The sequence below is a fragment of the Aspergillus costaricaensis genome (genome assembly GCF_003184835.1).
Source record: "Aspergillus costaricaensis CBS 115574 unplaced genomic scaffold BO79scaffold_4, whole genome shotgun sequence".
Lineage (NCBI taxonomy): Eukaryota > Fungi > Ascomycota > Eurotiomycetes > Eurotiales > Aspergillaceae > Aspergillus > Aspergillus costaricensis.
The window spans coordinates 629,240-644,971 of record NW_020291804.1 but is presented as its reverse complement, the minus strand read 5'-3'; the positions used below and the strand labels follow the sequence as shown (position 1 = coordinate 644,971).

The 15,732-nt window shown below is 49.3% G+C and overlaps 5 protein-coding genes across 5 annotated transcripts; 3 read left to right on the top strand and 2 right to left on the bottom strand.

The window, feature by feature from the left end:
- The first annotated feature begins 1,201 nt into the window (after nt 1–1,201).
- BO79DRAFT_207166 (putative oxysterol binding protein (Orp8)) lies at nt 1,202–3,217 on the top strand. Its single transcript, XM_025682124.1, has 6 exons — nt 1,202–1,499; nt 1,593–1,669; nt 1,754–1,793; nt 1,853–1,922; nt 1,984–2,043; nt 2,108–3,217. Exons 1-6 carry the CDS (start codon nt 1,414–1,416, stop codon nt 3,041–3,043), a joined length of 1,269 nt encoding a protein of 422 aa, XP_025543566.1. The 5' UTR covers nt 1,202–1,413; the 3' UTR covers nt 3,044–3,217.
- A 334-nt stretch (nt 3,218–3,551) lies between these two features.
- Nucleotides 3,552–7,849, bottom strand: BO79DRAFT_207165 (condensin subunit YCS4). The gene is made up of 6 exons (XM_025682123.1): nt 7,467–7,849; nt 6,867–7,378; nt 6,684–6,807; nt 6,483–6,624; nt 4,049–6,427; nt 3,552–3,976 (listed from the first exon to the last, which is right to left on the bottom strand). Exons 1-6 carry the CDS (start codon nt 7,700–7,702, stop codon nt 3,803–3,805), a joined length of 3,567 nt encoding a protein of 1,188 aa, XP_025543565.1. The 5' UTR covers nt 7,703–7,849; the 3' UTR covers nt 3,552–3,802.
- Nucleotides 7,850–8,288: 439 nt separating this feature from the next.
- On the top strand, nt 8,289–10,282 carry BO79DRAFT_166506 (serine/threonine protein kinase CDC7). Its single transcript, XM_025679321.1, has 4 exons — nt 8,289–8,846; nt 8,947–9,406; nt 9,474–9,534; nt 9,589–10,282. Exons 1-4 carry the CDS (start codon nt 8,576–8,578, stop codon nt 10,270–10,272), a joined length of 1,476 nt encoding a protein of 491 aa, XP_025543564.1. The 5' UTR covers nt 8,289–8,575; the 3' UTR covers nt 10,273–10,282.
- A 233-nt stretch (nt 10,283–10,515) lies between these two features.
- On the bottom strand, nt 10,516–11,764 carry BO79DRAFT_207163 (ubiquitin-specific protease OTU1). Its single transcript, XM_025682122.1, has one exon. The coding sequence runs from the start codon at nt 11,606–11,608 to the stop codon at nt 10,619–10,621; it is 990 nt and encodes a 329-aa protein (XP_025543563.1). The 5' UTR covers nt 11,609–11,764; the 3' UTR covers nt 10,516–10,618.
- Nucleotides 11,765–12,093: 329 nt separating this feature from the next.
- On the top strand, nt 12,094–15,496 carry BO79DRAFT_188252 (putative RSC complex subunit (RSC1)). The gene is made up of 5 exons (XM_025680585.1): nt 12,094–12,373; nt 12,508–12,670; nt 12,742–12,810; nt 12,892–14,163; nt 14,241–15,496. Exons 1-5 carry the CDS (start codon nt 12,201–12,203, stop codon nt 15,234–15,236), a joined length of 2,673 nt encoding a protein of 890 aa, XP_025543562.1. The 5' UTR covers nt 12,094–12,200; the 3' UTR covers nt 15,237–15,496.
- Nucleotides 15,497–15,732: the final 236 nt, after the last annotated feature.

Sequence of the window (15,732 nt, the reverse complement as noted above, 5' to 3'; positions counted from 1 at the left end):
ATTGGAAGAAAAATAATGATTGACTGTTCTACGTAGAGCGTGCCCTAGGAGCACTCCACGGCGGATGACTACATTAGCGTTGAATAGACATAAGATAGTAGTTTTGTGTCAGATGATCGTTACTGTCCGGTGACTTTGATTACTCGGTCATCGAAACTATGGAGGCTGTGGGAGGTGTCATGATATGAGGTAAAACATGGGAAGCGGAGGGAAAGTCCATACGGACGGAGTACTTACGCTTGATGTATTATTGCATATAGACAAGAAGCGAGGATGGATTTAGCTTCGTGCATGCAGTAGGAGCCAAGTGTAAGTATATCATGTGTGTTGTGTGCACAGAATAAATGAATGGGAAGAACAAAGTTTACCTACTACATAATGTTCCACTTTACTCACCAGTACCTAGAGGGTACATAGGTACTACTGTTACCTAACTAACTTACTAGTAACAAGTTAGTAAAGCCCAAGGAGGGCCGGACAAGGAGCCTCGTGATGCGCCGATTGGACGACAACCCATTTTCGGCCTTTTCTTCCTTCTTTTCCATCATCATTCCAATTCGGTTCCGAATTTCCAGTCTCTCCCTGCCTTCCACGGCCTTCCCATCTTTTCAGCAGAATGTTCCTTTACTATCTACTACTGAACACAAGTACAGAGTAGTAAATGTTAGTTAAAGTTGGCTGAGCGGCCTTTAACAGTACTACTACTATTACTACTTCTTTCCTTCACCCTGTTCATTCCCCCCTTTTCTCTCCATGCTTCTTCGCGTCCCCTTTATCTACATGAATCAGTGGGTAATCCCCACTTCAAACAATTCAGGAGTACAAGCAAGATTCGACTAGTACTGCCAGTGCCACTGACAGTCATTATCTGCAGGCTGGCCTGCGTGACTACTTATTTGACTATTTTGTCTTGCTTTCTTCTTAAGTAGTTAACTACTCGTTCTTTTTTATTTTAATTTTAACCCCCTTTTCTTTCTTAGTCAGTCCGTTCTTAGTCTCTCCTCTCTCCCAACCAATTGCGTGTGTCGGTGACAGTGACGTAGAAAGACAAGAGGGACGTCACCGCCTGGAAGTCAGTGCACGCGCCCGCCGCATTAATTATTCTTCTTATTATCGTTTCTCCAGCACTTTTGCGGCCTTTTTTTTGCCTTGCTTTTGTTGCTATCTCTGGCTGGTCCTCATCTGCTTGCTTATTCCCGTGCCTGTACTCGCTGTGCAAGCCTATTCTTTTTTTTTTTTTCCCTTCCCATCACTCAAGTCCTGTGATCGTCTGGGTGGCTGCCCGGTGCACACCGCAGATCTCGCTCCGACACTCAACCATCGACCCTTTTCGCCACAAGCTACGCAAAGAACACCATCTCTCTTATCCCTCCCAGATTCGCTATACTATCTCCAGACGCATAGAGTGCCATCATGTCTTCAACTACAGTCCAAGACACTCCTGAGAAGGCACCTGATGATTCTTCCAAGTTGAAGACTTTCTTGTCCATTCTCCGCAAGTACGTGGGATTTTGACATGGGCTACACCGTTGCTCACTGCCCGGTACCTCTCTCCGATAGTCTGTGCTGATAGGTCTGGATGGTCTTGCCAGGTTCGTCGGAGTAGCCGACATCGCGTCTGTTCGTTTCTCATTGCCTGCGCATCTTCTAGAACCCACACCAAATCTGGGTAAGCTGTCTCCTGTGCTATCTATCGCACGAGAGTCATCTCCCCTTCGCAGATTGCTAATATAGATCTCCTTTCCTCAATCAGAATACTGGAATTACCTAGACAGACCGGAGGCCTTTGCAAGGTCAGCAAGATAGCCTGTTCATCATTAGGGCTTGTTGTTCTCTGACATGGTTGTCACAGCATTGGTCAATCGGAAGATCCGCTGGGACGTACGCTGGAGGTTCTGAGATTCTGGTTCACCAAGGACTTGGTATACTGCCCTCATTCAAGATGCATTGTCAATCAGTGGCAGGTCATTGACCAGATCACAGAAATACATCAAAGGCAAACCATGCAAGCCGTACAATTCTACCTTGGGGGAATTCTTCAGAGTAGGTTTGAAGCGGAGCCCTCGTGGCCTAAGTTAATGGCATGTTCTGACTCGCCTGGAATTAGTGCACTTGGGAAGTAGATCAGACACTCCCAGAAGTCTCGCCGACTCCAAAAACTTCCTCCAACGCAAAGAATAGCAGCGCAGATTCCGTCAAGATATGCTACTTAACTGAACAAACTTCTCACCACCCTCCGGTTTCGGCTTTTTTTATAGACTGCCCGGATACAGGGGTCTCGGCGCGTGGTTTCGACCAGATCAGTGCCAAGTTCACCGGCACCAGCATCCGGGTCGCTCCTGGCCAGCATAACCTGGGAATATTCGTCAACCTGAAAAACAGAGATGATGAGGAATACCACTTGACTCATCCTGCAGCACACCTTGGTGGTCTCCTCAGAGGCGCTTTGGCGATCTCTGTCTCGGACACTTGCTACATCACTTGTGCGAAGACGCGCATCAAGGTCATTTTACAGTACCTGGAGGAGGGCTGGATTGGTCGGGCGCAGAATAAGGTTGAGGGTGTGATCTTCCAGTACGATCCGGATAAGGATGTGACTACGAGAATCAAAGATGTACCCGAAGGCGATGTTCTTGCCCGGATCAGTGGCTCTTGGCATGGACAAGTTTTCTACACGTTGGCCGGTACAAACGAACCTCGGCTTTTGATCGATGTCACACCCCTCTTCCCAGTCGCGAAGACGCTGCCTCCAGAAGAGAGTCAACTATCCAACGAATCTCGCAAGTTTTGGTCCTTGGTCACCGAAGCGATCGTCGACAAAAAGTACGGCCAGGCTACCAAGCTCAAGCAAGACATCGAGGAACGACAACGACAAAAGGCCGCAGAGCGTCAGAATAAGAACGAAACGTGGCAGCCTCGTTTCTTCACCGGCGCTGTTACACCTTTGGGAAGACCCGAGCTAACAGATGAAGGGTTGAAGGTACTTGAAGGGCTACGCAGCGGTGATTATAGGTTGGACGAGAGTGTAACGAAGGGTGCATAGAGGCGTTATCTTTATAGGTCCGATTGTATATGGACGCAATCACTTGAATCTGGCGTACGCGAAGAAATTGTTTTGGCGACATATAATTAGAGGTATTCGTTTGTTCGGTCTTCCTAAACTTCTTTTGGTTGCCTCGGGATTACACCTTTGTCTGCTGTGCCTATAGGAAGAAAGCATTTAATGATTTTAGATCTCTTTCATCCAGTGGCGGGGCCAACTCGTAAATACAAGCTATCGTCAAGAAAAGTTCTACAACCGTGAAGATAGAATAATGGCTGTACTGAGGGACTTCGCTCTTTTCTTGGCCTCCTATCCCACCCAGCATACGGCCTACCAGGATATCTCGGACACGATTGGCGTTTCTTTTCTATTCTTTTCCAACAATTATGGCCGTTGCCAACTTACAGTAGGTGCCTTGCAGGCAGTTGGATCACCGCCGCAGCACATACAGTATGTCGATGACATTTTTAATCATTGTGAAGTTCCACAAAATATAGGGGTCATAGAAACCGAGGTCCACTGTACAATTCCATTGGGACTAGCCGCCCATCAGACCATAAGGTTAGTCCCCCTTACATATACTGAACACGTGATAAGTAAAGGAAGAGAGGGTAAAGAAAACACAGAAAAGAAATTTAAGCACATCCATCCGTAGTTCCTTCGCAGACACCCGACCTCAAACGCCGCTGGGCCCCCATTTATGCGCCGATGTAGAGACCAAAATCCCAAGTTATCATTATGAAGCATAATTTCATCAGCCTAGGCGTTCGCCGTGACAACTTTGTTGAATCCTGCAGTTACTGTCTTCGTTATTTCTTCATTCTTGTGAGGAAGAAGAGACAAGGCATAAGCAACATCATTCCACTGCCGCTCGGTCTCACATCTGGGAAGTCGAGCAGCCAGTTTCTCAGCTAATTGCCGGGCGTGTTTCTCCTGCGAGCGCAAAAGTGGTCAGCACATGAAGGCATGGATTATTTTATGTGAGGTGTTCCAATGGAGACTTACCTTTTCAACGAAGCCTATCAGGAATTTAACGATACGCCTCAATGAGGCCTCCTCGAGATTACGTTCAGCACTAAGAAGGCTGAACATATCAACGAAGTGGTTGTAGACTGCGTTGTCTTTGCCCGCCAGCTCAGTGAAAAACATGCGGGCAAGGTCAGCAATACGCTTATCTTCATCCTCGAGACACTTAGCCATCTCGCCCAGCTGCCCTTTGACCTTGACCTGACCGGCTAAAATAAGGAATGTAAGCGTCATGAGACAAGTGCGCTTTACCGAAGCTTCGTCATCGTTCAGTCGACGATACAAGAAGTCTGTATTTTCATCGATCAGATGGTTAAAACAAACTGCCATGTCTCCTAAAGCGATCACGGCGTTACTGCGGACCGTTGGATCTTCAGAACGCTCCATGATGGTAATCAAAAGTGGCAAGTTTTTCTCGCAATAGTCTGCCGAGACACACATCAACTTGGCCATGCACAGAGTTGCCGCCGCCTGAAGGTTGCGGTCGGCATAGATGTTGCTATTCGCGCAAATTTCTGTAACCAACGGCCCAAAATTGGATAGGAGCGAATTCTCGCCGTATAGCAATTCCCGTTCTCGAATATGTGCCATGGCATCCTGAAAGTCATCTTCAGTAGTCCCACCGATGAGGTCAAGCTCATCATCTTCGGCATTGTCGTTCTTTTGGTTGGAGGTATTGGCTGTTTTGTTCTTCTCCTGTTCTGCTTTGCGTCGTTTAAAGTCAAGTTCACACAATTCAAGATGAACAATCTGCTTAATGGCAATATGACCGACAACAAAAAGAAGCTGGGATAAAGAAGTAGACGATGTTTCTTGCTTTGCTCCTTGACCTTCCGTTGAAGCCGTTTCAGGTCGTTGTTCTTCTCCGTCATCTGAAACTTTGGAAGGGGATCGTTGAAGCTGTGGCTGAAAAACGAATCTAGTTTTCCGTTTCAGTATATCAGAGCACAAGACATCTGGATGCTTTGACAGGGCATAAATAGCACCAATGGCTTGTTCCGCCACACCGTACCATTCTTTACTATCAGATATCGATTCGACTATAGCCCCGAGCTTCGTCAAAACTGCATGGTCATTGCCCAGTTTGGGGATACCAACGTCCTTGGACTTTGCTTGGCGACCTGGCACCATTCGTCTCAATGCAATGCATGTATACTTTGCAAGCACGAGGTCAGATCTGCCCAGGCTTCCAAGGCCGATGCGCAACATTGTCTCAATTTCTTTTATGACGACCTCGGGATCTGCCAAAGCAAGCATGCCCAGGACAATTATAGCTCCTCGACGCTGCGTCTTTGATATCTCTTTCTTTTGCACACCATAGACCTGCCAGAGCTTCGCAATAACGGCATCTGAAATGTGGCCGGCCCTCATCATAGTACTCAATAGTTGTTCGAGACATGTCAGTTCAGCGGGCGTTGACCCAAACGTTAGACTGATCATGTTTCGCGCAATATAATTTGCAGCATCATTGGGACTAAACGAATCTGGAGCCTCGAAGAAAAGTCCTTTATAGCAGTCGATCAAGTGAGTCTGAACTCCCTTGCCTTCGTCACTATTACCTTTCGTCCAGATCAGTCGCAGCATCCGCCGGATCCCGCTACGGGAGGTCTCGACCTTGTAGGCATCGAGCACGACAAAGAAGTCCATGGCCTCGATGGCCTCACTCTTGTTCCTCGACGATAAAAGCTGAGCGACCAAGCCAGATGAGGAATGAAGGACTTCGATGAACCGGATGGCTTCATTGTAATATTTTCTGGTGAGCTGTAGCCGTGCTAGCAGCTCGGAAGTAGCTGCCTGTTCAGCAGCTTTCTTGATGGCTGTGGCTTTCTCTTCCTCTGTCAATCCCGAAGCTTTAGATGGGGAGTCCTCCGGCAATTGAGTGGCATCATCCAATAATGCACTGTCAACATGCGATGCATCCGCCCCATCAAAGCCAGGTGTCTCGGGAGGTCTCAACGCATTCAGTTCAGCATCCACAGTGTCAAGTCTAGCTGACCATTCCTTGTGCGAGAGTTGCCCACCGTGCATGACACTGAAAGGGTGAGTTGATACCAGCTTTGCCAGCAATCGTATCGCATTCCGGCGCACGTTGCTGCTCTTGTCTTCTAAGCTCCTTGCTGCCAGCTCCGCCACAGCCTGGCGTCGCTTGGGGAATTTCTGTTCCAGGTCACAAATCCTCATGTAAACCTGGATAGCTCTGCACCGACAGTAAGGATTGATATCCAGAAAGCGCTCTTCAAGCACATCGAAAAATGCGTTGATCTGCGTTTTGTAGTTGTCACTCCGCTCCTCTTGCCGGCTTAGATCGGCGATGAGATTCCCGCAGACTTCGATTACTGCACAACGAAGGGTGTATGACTATAGAATATTAGATACTCAGTAACTGGCACGATGGGAGAGTGTGCGTAATCACCTCGCTGTCCAGCTGCTTAGCCAAAAGAGTCATTTGCTTGATGATAAGTCGTGGGGCCAGCTCTGAGAGTTTCACAATGAACGCTGACACCGACTTAGGACCGCGTGTGTCATTAGAATTGAATTCTTTGTTTCCAAGCTCCCTAACAAACGTAAGCCGGAAGTGTTCCTGAGGACATACAAGTTAAAGTATGCTACGTACTTCAGTATTTCATCCGAGAGCTGAGGATAATCATATTGTTCTGCCAAGATATGCAAGAACTCCGCCATAGGTTCTGAGAGGTGCTCAAAATATGTCAAGCTCTGTACGATGGAGGTCTGGGCACCTATCTGGTGAGTTAGTTATTGGGTTCCTACCTCAGTTAGCTGACTCAGAGCAACTTACCGAATGCATGGCCGTGGTGCTTAACTGCGATGCAAAGAACCTTAAATGCATGCATCCGAATGCTCATACTCTTGACGCGTTGTTCGCTTTCGAGGATAAGGTAAATTGAGCGGGTGAACAGATTGATGAATGTATCACGGTCAGATGTCGTCAGAAATATTCTGCTGAGTTTAAGCTTCATCACCTTGCACATCGTCTCCATCGAGATCTGAATCTGCGCGGTCCAGTCCCAGTTTCCATCTTTGGCGTTCGTTTTAGATCTGGCTGATTTCCCTGCGCCCCTGCGGGCGGGTACAGGCTCTGTGGGCTTTTCTGCAGCTTTGACCTCTACGGCACTAAGAGCCCATTGGAGAAGAAACCCATACATTTCCAAGAGCTGCTTGTGATGCTGTATGCCATCCTGCTCATCGGATTCAAGCTCCCCATGTATTATGTCCGCTTCGACCGATAAGCCGGAAACGATTAAATCAAGAAGCTTGCTGAGAGACCTAGTGGGGGAAAACGAGCAATACCTGCGCAAATAAGGGGATTTAGAACCATTTCTATAGATAATGAAGACATCCTGAGGATGAGAGGAACATATCAGGGGACAGGACGCACTTCAACAGAAACTGCAGCGAATCGAAAGAAGACGATCGGGCCAGTCCTTCTGGGTTTTCCGCGACCGCATCAACGATGGGATTCAAGACATTGTCAATCAGAGCGCTAGACAGTTGGTCCGGATCGGTCTCGCAGTCGAGCAGCTCTGGATCAGCATCGGGAGTAGGGACAGAGGCCGGGTCGCTCAGATAGTGTTTCAGCGACTCGTTTATGTCGAATTGAATTCGGTCCTCCATGATCGGCCACTGCGAGGGTTATCCCCGAAGGGCATATAGCTTTATCAAAAGCGATGAGGTCAAGAGACGTGTTGCGAAAGCAATATATGTGTAGGTAGCGAGCCGGAAGGAGGGGGTTGTTGAATTTGGGGGGGGATGTTTGGAGGGGAAGGAGAGCCGCAGGGAAGAAATGACGGGCGGCGGGCTTCATTTGTTTGTATCTTTCCCTTTCGGTAGGTGGTTGTGAGGCGGCGGGGGCTGAGCGTTGCGTACCAGTAAATTATGTCACACGCTTCAACCCTCAATAATTACACTCTCACGCCGCTATCCCGTATTGTAGCAGGTCTTGATAAATACAAATTACAGCATTACAACCAACATATACTGCAAACGGCTACCAGTACACCAGCAACATGTAATCTGATAGGTTTGCTTCAGACCCTTCCGCTTTGTGGTTGTTTCCTGTCAATACTTGTAATATGAAAATTACGTTTATATGATTCATGTAACTACAAACGAGTAAACAAACAAGTCTGGTTCCTGGTGCGGCGGTTTTGCATGCTGTTTGAAGCATCTTTGGATTGTTGCTGGAAAACAGTGGGAGCGACGACCGACTTCCCTCACCACAACACTACAACAGGACTGGGGCTTCTCCTCATACCTATCCACACGTGTATGTGCGCGTGCGCGACTTGATCTAGCAATACCACCCTGCACTCATTCGCATATTTCCATAACCTCACGCCTTCCTTTCCTTCCTGAAGCACGACTATATCATTTTCAGTCTTATTGCACCTGTTTTGTCGTGTTGCTGCCAGGTTCTGCTGATCAAGCTATCACTCAGTGATCTTCCCTGCTAGTCTGTAACAGCCCTTCCAAGCGGTCCTCATTGCGATGTCCGCTCTTCATGCAGTTCCTACCGATACCTTCGGCATACAGCAACCTGTCGCTGCGACCCAAGGCCCCAAATATGTTAGAGAGGACAGTGCAGCCACAGATAGTGATGGATCGATAGAGCAAATTCGAGAAGAGGTGGAGTACGAGGAGGGTGACGCTCAAGACAAAGAGGATGTTGATGAATCAGTGAAAGAAGATATGAGAAAACTCGAGGACACATTCCCCGGCATATCTGATAGATTTCGGCTGTTGAATAGAATCGGAGAAGGTATAGTGCAGCCGATTAACTTGCCCTTGGCTGTGTCCTCCCACATAGTAGCTGCTTCTACTTGCACCGACGGACTGACCGGCTGGCCATGGGTTTACAGGTACCTTTTCCACCGTGTACAAAGCAGAGGACCTCTTGTACGACCACTATGAAAACGACTGGGACACTTTCCAAGGCAACCACACGGACAGTTGGACGGACCAACCGTCTAAAAGACGCCGGGTGGAAGGTGATAACGGCCGCTCGATTCCCATCAAACGAAGGAAGCCACGGTTCGTTGCATTGAAAAAGATCTATGTGACTAGTAGTCCCCATCGCATTCAAAATGAACTTGAGCTGCTACATGATCTTCGGGGTTGCCGATCAGTATGCCCGTTAATCACAGCTTTCCGCTACCAGGATCAAGTTGTGGCCGTTCTACCCTTCTTCCCACACACCGACTTTCGCATTCAGTATCGCACATTCCTGGTTGCTGATATGCGACATTATTTCCGGTCACTGTTCACTGCACTGCACTCCGTCCATAAACATAACATTCTCCATCGCGATATCAAGCCAACGTAAGGACTACGCGCTATTCCACCATGTCTTCGATACTTGCCGGATGCTAACTTATAGCCTTGGCAGTAATTTCCTCTATAATCCTGATCTTCGAGAAGGCGTGTTAGTCGATTTCGGGCTTGCAGAAGTGAGTAGATCCACTGGTCATACGAGGCGACAACATACTGACTTGCGGTCATAGCGTGAGGGTTCTGAGTACACAGGTACCTGCCTGTGCGCAAATGCAGCTTACATACGCCGTAGTAGATATAACCACAGTTATCACAGCACTCATTGTTCACCGACGACATTATCAGCTGGCTATCCTAAGAACGACTCACGACCATCAAGGCGCGCTAATCGAGCAGGAACGCGTGGGTTTCGTGCACCTGAAGTCCTCTTCAAGTGCACTTCTCAGACAACCAAAATAGATATGTGGTCCGCCGGCGTCATTCTCTTGACCCTACTTGGACGCCGCTTTCCTTTTTTTAACTCGGCTGATGATGTTGACGCTATGATTGAGATGGCGAGTATCTTCGGCACTCGACGCATGAAAGCTGCTGCAGCCATGCATGGGCAGATATTCGAAACAAATATCCCGACCATCGGTGAAAAGGGGTATAGCTGGGAGAAACTTGTGAAATGGGCCAGCTGTGTCGAAGAGCTAACTGAAAGTGAGAAACAGGCCACTCGATTACTGGCTGGCCTCATGGAGCTGGATCCCTACAAGCGCCTTAGTGCCAAGGAAGCCCTACAACATGAGTTTTTCACTGACCCTATAGACCATGATGTGGAGTGGGGAGGGGACCCCGACGATAGCGCAGACACTGGGGAAGAAGATGAGGATAAGGATGATGGAGAAGCGGACGAAGTAGCAATGATATAGAGCTCCCGAGCCAATGTATGATAATGACTCCTGGTTTGATGATAATAAAACAACCTCTAACCTACTATTTGCGATCGCTTTATTATTAAACGGACATTTTCAAAGGATGGTTCCTTGGGTCCAGGCGATATATTCTCTAGCAAGTACAACTTCTGAACGAGGGAGCCAGGAAAGACATGTAGACTGAAGAACTGATTCATTTAGCTGCACTGAAAGTAGGGGGATACCCGACCTCTAAGTCTAGTAATTTAGGAGTTGCGGCTTTCACCAACAGCCACATTATAATATTTATAGTGTCGTATATATCTTGGAAGATGGATGCTCACCCAGCTAGCACAGGTTCTGTTCAGCCAGCCTCGCCGAAATCAACATGTCCTGTTTGTTCGGCGTGTTGTGTAGCACCTCTCTCTCCGACGAATGTCCCTCCGCACGTATTGCAACGAAGACGAAACCCAGCTGTGTCAGTGTAGTAATGCCTGGTTTGCAGAACCTGACAGAGTTCCTGCGACTTCTCGAGTACCAATGGATCTGCAGCGTCGAAGACTTTTGTATCAAAGTCAGGAGGCACATCTGAGTGGGTATAGGGCGGACTAGAAGGCGACAAAGCGATTGTATCGTAGTGGATTCCCGAATAGACCACGATACACCGCATCGGGGCGCCTTCGTTAAAGCGATCGATGCGAAGGGTCTGCACGTCTATGGAGCATATTTCAATGTCGAAATGCTTGCTCAGAATGCTCAGCTCAATACCACCACCCCAAGAGTCCTCATTCTGAATCCAGCGGCAGTATTCATCCGGCTTCTTTTCCAATACTGCCTCAGTATAAAGGTCTGGGTGCGCTTGGATTGTTTGCGCAACAACAGATCGTAATTCGGTCATGGCATCTACTCCTCCCATAGTCGCACTACTCACTGCACGAAAGAGACAAGAGTTGTCATCGGGCATGATTCGGAGAACGAAGGTTCCGCTATGGTCAGGCGAGGGGACCTCCGGCGGATCATCAGGAGAACCCTTCTTATGTGTGCTGCCTACAACTGGCGCTTTCAGCGGCGAATCTGCCGCTTGAGGTTCGTTCTTTAGCGGGGCATGAGCCGAGTTCTCTTGCTGTGTGACGATAAGTTGTTCCCCGTTCAGGGTAATGTCAAGATCTGCTAGTTTCTGCTTCGAAGGAAGCGCGCCTAGCACCAAGGGCTTGATATTTGGATATCCATATTTTACATCGTACGCCGTCAGCCCCGTTTTCTCCGTGATTTGGTGCCGGAGGTCGTCGACAGTTGCATTTGCATCCAGCGTGACGGTGGACTGTCCCGCCGGACCGCGAATCCGGATCCTCATTCTCCCTTGTGACGTAGTATCGCGAACGCTAGCGGGGTGGTGGATTGGTAAAGGGGTGTATATAGATATAGATTCTGGATGGAGTGCGAAAGATATTCAGAGTCCAGTAATCTGCTTCAAGAACAGTTGCTGCAGTCGGTGTGATTAATAAAGGCTGGGGGGAAGACAATTGACCAGCAATCGAACCCGGCACCTGAACAATCGGGGGAGGGTTTATCTCCGCCGCAGGAGGAGCGATAGTAGTAATGCCTGACCGCGGCGGAGGCGGGCAAGTGGCGGTGCAGCCTGGAAGTAAGGTATGTTAGTATGTATATTGTATGTATATGTAATAAAACAAGGACGCTGATTATACGTAGTATGTAATATTACATGTATCGTCACAGACTCTTGAAGCTATCTGATGAGTCAGCATAGTTGCTGCGCGAATCTCGTCCTTGTGCGCTTTTGCGCTCATTGTACTCCTGTTCGCACCCCAGATCTGCTCCCGCTGTCGATGTGCTCGACTGACAGGATATTTTGAAATCAAGACTGACGAGTGGGTTTGGGCCCTGATCTGCGTGCCGTTTCTTGCGTGGCCGCGGCCGTCTACAGTATGGAACCGGAGCCGTCGCAAGCGCAACCTCAACCTGCTCCTGAGGAACCGGTCAAGTCGATCGAGAACGATGGCCAGACCGACGGTCAGGCTCCCACCGATGGGATCACAGATGATCAATGGAGGTCAATGATGAATGTGGTTTTGGCTATCTATGATTTCAGAGAAGAGGAGTAAGTTCTCCAATCCCCTTGTCCTGCGGGTTGGACCCCGGAGGAGATTCGCCGCGCTGAGTCGCATTCTGTCCGAGGCTGGATCGTGTCCCTCAATTCAGACTGACAATCCCCTTCTTCCCCACGGGTTGCAGTGGCCATGATCCATCAAGACTGTTCCAGCGAAGCGTCAACAAACGCAATGTTCCTGATTATTACGATATCATCAAGGAGCCTATGGCTCTAAGCATTCTTAAACAAAAGATCAACAAGCGCGAGTATAAGAGCTTCTCGGAGTTCGTGCGCGACTGTGCCCTAGTATGTTGCATCACTTTGGCTCTTTCACCATCCGGGGTTCATAGTTAGCTTACGTCAATCCTGTTCGCTAGATCCCTCACAATGCGCAAACCTACAACCGCCCCAAATCCCAAGCGTACGAAGATGCGCTCGTGATAAAGGTCTGTAGAAACTCGGGCTCTACTTTCGGCTATCGATGCGTTCATGTTCAGTTTCGCTGACTGCAACTTTGACAACAAAAGGATGTCTTCATTGCCGAGTTTCGAAAACTGGTTGATCAAGGGATCATCACTGCGGAAGAGGCTGAACTTCCCGATCTGGGGGAAATCCCCGAGGCCGATCCCCTTCCCGAGGAAGAGGAAGAGGAAGACGAGGATGAAGAAGACGAAGAGGATGAGGAAGATTCGGATGATGAGAGCCGACGGAAGAAGAAAAAGGGCCCTCGTCCGGGTGGTAAACGGGACGGTGGCAAAGATGACGGTCAAAAGTCGAACGATCCTGAACTGAGGAAGAAACGTGGACGACCACCGCGTGTTGATACCCCGATGGAGGCTAGAATCAAAGCTGTCTTAAAGGGTATTCGGAAGCTGAAGGGCCCTGGTAGCCAACTCAAGGTGCGACATTTCGAGCGATTGCCCGACAAGGCCACCTACCCGGACTATTACATGGAAATCAGAGAACCCATTGCTATCGACATTATCAAGCGGAAGTCGAAGCGGAAGAAGTACAATTCCGTGGACCATTTCATGAGAGACATGGACCTCATGTTTAACAACGCAAAGGCCTACAACCAGCCAGAGAGTCAAATCTATAAGGATGCGGTTGACTTGCAATTGGAAGCACGCAAACTGGCGGAGCACGAGAAGAAGAAGCCGGACAGTGAGTACTTGATGGAGGATGGACGCTTGCCCCTCCCGGATGGCATCCTGCACAAGAGCGAGCTGTGGAAGGTTGGCGACTGGGTACATATTCAGAACCCGAATGACGTGACGAAACCCATTGTCGCCCAGATTTACCGCACATGGCAGGATTCTGAGGGTGAGAAATGGATCAACGCTTGTTGGTACTATCGCCCGGAGCAAACTGTCCATCACTTCGAGAAGCATTTCTACCCCAATGAAGTGGTCAAGACTGGTCAGTATCGTGATCACCGGGTGGAAGAGATTGTGGATCGTTGCTTCGTGATGTTCTTCACTCGCTATAATCGTGGTCGACCCCGAGGCCTTCCGCCCGACAAAGATGTCTACGTCTGCGAGGCTCGGTACAATGAAGAGAAGCATAAACTGAACAAGATTAAAACGTGGGCGAGTTGTCTCCCTGATGAAGTCAGGGAAAAGGACTACGAGATGGATCTGTTTGATGCTCCCCGAAGGATCAAGAAGATCCCCAGCCCGATCAAGCATTTGCTGAAGAGCGATGCGAAGGAGACCGATGACCTGCCCAAACCGACTTGGGGAGCCGAGAATGCACCTCCTGTCGTCGGTGCAGTTCATCGCCGCCCTCGAGATGAGAACGTAAGCTTTCCCAAACCCCTTCCCCCCTCTTCCACTGCTGGTGATTGGCACCACTGACAGGATCTACGCTTTACCAGGAATCTCCTCCTCCAGAACCAACCCCGTCACCACCTCCGTCCCTGCCACCACCAACCTTGCCCCCAGCTCCACCTCGACAGCCATCGATCTCTCAGTCGTCTGGACGGCCCAGTATAGACAATCAAAGCACCGGCGTGACGGCTGGAACTGTGGCGGCGGTCCGATCCCCAGCTGCACCTATTCCTCCGGCCCAGAGCTCACCGGCACCAGCTCCTCCGGTAAATTTCCATCAACCCCAGATTCCCCCAACCCAGGCTTATCAGCCTGCCTTGCAGAAGCGTGCTAGCGCATTCGTCCCTCAAACACCTCACCCGGCTACCTACCAAACGTCGGCTATGTCTCACCCATACGCGGCCGCTCAACAAACACCATATAACGCATATTCTGGCAGCCGGTTGCCGGTTCCTCCCATGGGAATGTACAATCCCAACGCTCCTCGTCCGATCGAAGTCTTCCATTTGAGCGATTCCGCGAATGCTGCCATCCCGGCCGACATACGTGAACAGTTCCACTGTGATGACCAGGGTCGCGTGCTATTCTTCTCCAGCCCGCCGCTTGATGTAGTCCCATCCGTTCAGCAAAAGCTAGGCCATTCACTCAAATATCTAGCTGCCAAAGAGGAGCGGAGAAGGTTGGTGGAGGCCAAGAAGCGCAAAGAGATGGATGAACGGGCCGAGCGAGAAGCGGATGCTAAGCGACAGCGAGCTGACATTGAGACAACTCTCGCCGCTCGGGTGGACGCTCTGACAACTAGGGCCGTGGAGAATTTGACGTCCCAGATCACGCAGGGCACAGGTCAGCTTTACGAAATCCTGTATCAGGACCAGGCGGAAAGTATCCGACAGGCAGATGCCAAAGCTCACGAACAAAGGCTTCTTGCCGACCACATGTCCCAGCAGGAAACTGCGCGGATATTGGCAAACTCGCAGCCGCCGAGCTACATCAGCCTTAAAGGTAACGCCATGTACCTGAGCGACATTGGACCTAAAGCTTGATTTGTTGCGAAGGAACTGTCTTGAATCGACTACGGCTTAATTCCCTCGAATGCTCAGTGAGACAAAGACTGCCCACTGGATTGCCACGAGCTAGGTAGGATGAGGGTACAACCACGGAACTTGCTTTGGACGGATGGCGATGTCGTCGTCTTCATCATCATCCTCGATAGCCTCTTGTTACCCGACCAAACTCAAATCGTAGAAGAATTTTGTTCGTCAAGTCCATGTTCTCATGTATAGTAGTACGTTGAATGCAGTCGATGTTTTCTTTTAGGAAGGTCACTCCGTTATAACTTCGTATATATGTGTCACAACCTACATCTTTACCCTCCTAGCAATCCATCTATGCTTGTCAGAATGCAACAGCACAGTGTCAGTGTTGACTTGTCTACGAGGTGGAGACATAAGCTATATTCGGATCATGGAAAGAAGTGGTCTTTCGCAACCTGATCTACCAAGAGTGCGTGTCCAAAACAAGTTCCCCCAATCGGTCTAA